This window comes from Passer montanus, unplaced genomic scaffold (assembly GCF_014805655.1).
Source record: "Passer montanus isolate IOZ18808 unplaced genomic scaffold, ASM1480565v1 scaffold21, whole genome shotgun sequence".
Taxonomy (NCBI): Eukaryota; Metazoa; Chordata; class Aves; order Passeriformes; family Passeridae; genus Passer; species Passer montanus.
Genome location: NW_024366703.1, coordinates 7417886 through 7422482, shown reverse-complemented (window position 1 = coordinate 7422482; position 4597 = coordinate 7417886). Strand labels below are relative to the sequence as shown.

Sequence of the window (4597 nt, the reverse complement as noted above, 5' to 3'; positions counted from 1 at the left end):
TCTTTTACAGACCTCCAACATCCTGGTCAGGAGATGGCACCTGGGAGAAGTAAAATTCCCTTGTAGATCGTCCTGTCCAGTGGATGTTTCCTACTCTTTTTACGTCTTATATCCTGAGCTGTAAGGAACTGTTCAGCCTTTACTATGTTTTTGCCCAGGAGAGCTAGAAAGGCAAAATGATTTTTCTAAAGTAATTGTTCTATAGAGAGTGCACAGCACTTTCTGAAGCCAAGTCAGCACATAAATGTAAGCCATTAAATGAGAAACCCACTGAGTATTGAAGCAGTTGAGAACCAAGACCGGCTGCACCCTGGCTAAAAATCAACTATGGAGTTCAGCCAGGGGTCATGATGCCCTGTAACAGCAATGTGGAGGGGTCCTGATGTCCTGTAATGGCAAAATGGAAACATGAGCTGGTTAGCCAGGGGTTTTTATTGCTGATGGATGAACGTTAACAGGCAATTCACTCACAGGTAAAGGAGAACACAAATATTATGGCTGGAGCAAATGTATTTCATTAAAGTAACTGTGTGAGTTGCTGTTCAGACTGGAGGAGATGACATTCACGTGTGATTCATCTGTATGTGCCTGTGAACAGCTACAGGTACCTCCTCCCTGCTGATCCTTTCACATGATACCACCAAGGCAACCAGTGGGAGACAGCATGGGCAGAAACCCCAGTGCTGGCAGATAGTGAACTTCAGTTCCTTTTTTTAAATGAAATATTTAAAAGTAACACCCTTTTCCCTCCCCCTTCCCTGAATGCATTTGGAAACCTGAGCTGAGAAGAAATCTGAAAGTGTTTTGAGAGGAAAATAATGTTCAATATGTCAGGAGAAAAACCTCAGAACTTCCTTGTGTGTCAGTGAGTTGGATTTATCTGTAAAATGAACTTCTGAGACAAAAAGATGATGAAGATGATAACCCAGTCCCAAAAAGAAAAAAGAACCAGCTGCTCTGATTGCATCGTGCCCTCTGATGGGGAGACAGAAGTGCTGCAGGGCAAGAGCCTGGGACATGGATGCAGTATGGTACAAATATCCCAGGATATTTAGGATGCACAGCCAAGAGCAGCCTTTGCCCCCAGGTGCCATTCCAGGCTTTGAAAGCTGTGGATTCTCTCATCCTCTCTACTAGAGGGCTGGTCCTTTCAGCCCATTTCCATAGGGAAATCTGAGCCTGCAGCACACTGGAGCCAGGTGCTGCTCCCTGCCTCCCCCCCTGCCCCACATGGGGCTGGGGACATGCAAAGAGAAGTGGGGCAGCAGCAGGAGACAGATGAGCTCATTTGGTTTACCTGGTTTCTCCTGGGCAGTGAATCACTGAACAGGCTTCAATCAGCAGAGAGAGCAGCTCGCAGGCACCCACCAATGGCTCTCCATGGAGAGTTACCATCTCCGGGAGAGAGGGGCCAGGCACTACTGGAGGCTGTAACTGCTCGCCATGTGGGACAGCCCTGAAAATTAAAAACAAGGTGATAAAAAAGGCTGCAGGAGGCTGTATCCATCAGCTCACCTAGAAAAGCTTCCAACTGCCCTGGAAGACAAGAAGTGGGTGAGAGACAGACCTGTGAGAGCTGTGTGCCAGTGGGGAAGCCCCAGCACAGGGTGTTCCCCCCATCACAGCAGCTCTCTTCCATCCTCATCCTCCTGCTGACTGGAAGCTGAGCTGCATCCCCTGCCCTGTGGCAGCAGAAGGAGGGACAGAGGGAGACAGGCCCTTCTGGGCAGCCCAGGGATTTCCAGGAGGAGCACCCCTGACCAAAGGAACACCATGGACCGCTTCCGGATGATCTTCCAGTACTTCCAGTCCAACTCGGAGTCTGTAATGAACGGGATCTGTGGGCTCTTGGCCCTGGCAAGTGTAAAGATGTACACCAGCTTGGACTTCAGCTGCCCCTGCCTGCCCCAGTACAACATGGCATATGGCTTGGGGATCATGTTCGTGCCCCCCATCATCCTTTTCCTGTGTGGGCTCATCCTCAACAGACAGTCCCTGGTGATGCTGGAGGAGTGGAGGCGGCCGCCGGGGCGCAGGAGGAAGGACCTGGCTGTCATCAGGTGGGCTTTGCTGTGGCACTGGCATCCCTCTTCTCACCTCCCGTTTAGCTTCTTGCTCCATAGCTTTGATCCTCCTGGTAGATTAATTTTCTTGTAAGCTCATCTCCTGAGACCTCTCCCCATGGCCCTGGAGGGGGAGGGGTATGGGAAATGCATTTACATCCAGCAGAAATTAGGGCAGGCTCGCTCCATCCCAGCTGAGGAGAGCAGCAGTGCCTCAACACCTGGGCTTGTGCCACCACCCTGGGAAGCTGCATTGCTGCTGCCCTGTCATGCACTCACTCAGGGTGCCTTCTGAGGCTTCCATGTGCAAAAACATCAGGCATTTCCTTTTAAATATGCAGAAGGTGTGGCATTTTCATCACAGTCATTCTTTATGAAAAGCCTCATGGCCTCCCTCCCTTCACCTGAGTTTTTACTAATTTGTACTGGTGGAATGGTGAGGAGAATCGTATTCCATCTGTTATATGTAAAGTTTTATGCAGTACACAGGTTGGCTCAGAGAGGGGCAAGAAAGGCTGCAGAAAAAAGGGGATTTTCCAGATTAAAACTGATGAGAAAAGGAAGTATGAATATGCAAGACAAGGGAGAGCTGACAAAGATCTGTGCATGGGAGATGTAAGGGTACAGTCGAGGCAAACACATGGTGAGGGGACTGTGCACTGAGTGCAGGCAGCACACAGAGCCCTGTCTTGTGCTAGTGCAGGTTTCACTGAGAGGCAGAACCAGCAAAGACATCCCAGAGCAGAGGAAACATCAGCAGGAGCAATGCTGAGGGCAGCCCTGGGAGTCAGTTCCCTGGGCCTGGAAAGTCTGCTTGCCACAGGACAGCCTGCATCCCTCAGGGCTCTGGATGAGGAGAAAGCTGCCAGCATTAACCCAGTCCCCTCTCTCTGCTGCTCCAGGTACATGTGTTCCTCCATCATGCAGCGAGCCATGGTTGCCCCTGTCGTCTGGATCATAGTCACCCTCCTCGATGGCAAATGCCTCATCTGTGCTTTCAGTGGCTCCATGGATCCCCAGAAGTTTGTGGGCTTTGCCAATGTGAGCACAGAGCAGGTGCAGCAGCTGCTGGCCAAGGTGCCCTGCAAGGATGACGAGCTCGTGAGGAACAACACGTCCCGCAGGGCGGTGTCCAGGTACCTGCGCTGCTGCTCCCAGGTGGGTCACTGCTGGCAGTGTTGGTGAGGTGACCAGGCATGTGGCATCCTCTCCTGCTCTTCCTTGATTTGCCATCCCTTCATTGTGGTCAGGCTGGAAGCAAGGCTGCTCTGTGCTTCTTTTTGCCTCCAAACGATGCTATCCTAAGTGATAATATTGAGTTGGGCAGGGAAAAATAAAGAAATTGTGAATAGTTTAATAAAAGAACCAGCAGCTTCTAAACCCAGATAATAAAAGAGGTTGTGTCTCCTAAAGCCCTGCTCAGTGTCAAAAGATTCTTCCAACTGCTAACCCTGCAGATAGGACCCACTGTTTTAAGGACAGTGCAGGCTTAGGCAGATTAAAACAGCTTGCTCAGGAGCAATAGGACAGGGCACAACAGAGAGTGGAGCCCTGACTGGCTTCAGCTCTTGGTATAAAAGTGCCAGGCATTGGGACTGGTGGGAGGTCATTGAAAACAAGCCCTTCTTTCTTATCCAAGGGAGCTGCCCAGAGTCTGGGCTGTCTTCATGCTGCAGTGGGGACTCCTGGGCCCTGGAGTCTGTAGGTGGCAGATGAAGATCACTGGAGATAAGGAAATGCTGAAGGAGAGCACTAAAGACCCTTTCCCAGGAGGTACTCTTATGCTCATAGCAAATGCCTGTCTGCTCCAGGCAACTTTGCCATCAGTTATCCTTACTGAATGATTCATGCACAGATAAATGTCCCATATTCTCTGGGAGGAAATTACACCAACTCGCTGGGTGCAGTGTGGGGTGCTGGACTACAGAGACAGATCAAAGCCAGGAGTCCAGATGCATCACATTTCCCCTCCAGCCACACAAACTCCCCGTCTCTCTGATACAGGCAAAGAGCTTGTGCCTGTCCTTGTGTCTGTCTTGCTCCTGTTTTACTGCTTCTTTCTTATCACACAGGCACTTGGCTGGAGCATTTTGTTGGTCCTGATCATAGCAGCTTTCCTTGCCCGCTGGCTCAGACCTTGCTTCGACCAGGCCACCCTCCTGCAGGCACGTCACTGGAGCAACTACATTGACATTGAGCAAAAGATTTTTGAGGAAACCTGCTGTGAGCACAGCCGGCTCTTTGCTCACAAATGCATCCTCCACTTCTTTGAAAGCATGAGGCAAGAGATCAAACTGCACAGCTTCAGCTTGCCTAGGGAGGGAGAGGGGGCTGAAGGAGGGGAAGGTCTTCTCCAGGGTATCACAGATCAGGACCAGGTGAACAAACTTCTGAAAACGTGGTACTATGAGAAACCTCCCCTGGATGTCAGCCAGGCACACCAGAGGCATCCCCTGGTGCGGGAGAGATCCCCTCTGCCCTGGGCAGACAAGGCCAGCACCCACTCCAGATTCCCCCATCACTCCAATGTGTAA

General features: G+C 50.9%; 1 protein-coding gene across 1 annotated transcript; it reads left to right on the top strand.

The window, feature by feature from the left end:
- The first annotated feature begins 1552 nt into the window (after window positions 1-1552).
- CALHM3 (calcium homeostasis modulator 3) lies at window positions 1553-4597 on the top strand. Its single transcript, XM_039709062.1, has 3 exons — window positions 1553-2060; window positions 2966-3221; window positions 4136-4597. Exons 1-3 carry the CDS (start codon window positions 1774-1776, stop codon window positions 4595-4597), a joined length of 1005 nt encoding a protein of 334 aa, XP_039564996.1. The 5' UTR covers window positions 1553-1773.

What these genes read in the sequence shown, in the direction of transcription:
- CALHM3 (XM_039709062.1), top strand. Translation starts at nt 1,774, where the DNA reads ATGGACCGCTTCCGGATGATCTTCCAGTACTTCCAGTCCAACTCGGAG. An exon ending in AAGGACCTGGCTGTCATCAG is followed by an intron (nt 2,061 to 2,965) that starts GTGGGCTTTGCT and finishes CTGCTGCTCCAG; the next exon opens with GTACATGTGTTCCTCCATCA. An exon ending in ACCTGCGCTGCTGCTCCCAG is followed by an intron (nt 3,222 to 4,135) that starts GTGGGTCACTGC and finishes CTTATCACACAG; the next exon opens with GCACTTGGCTGGAGCATTTT.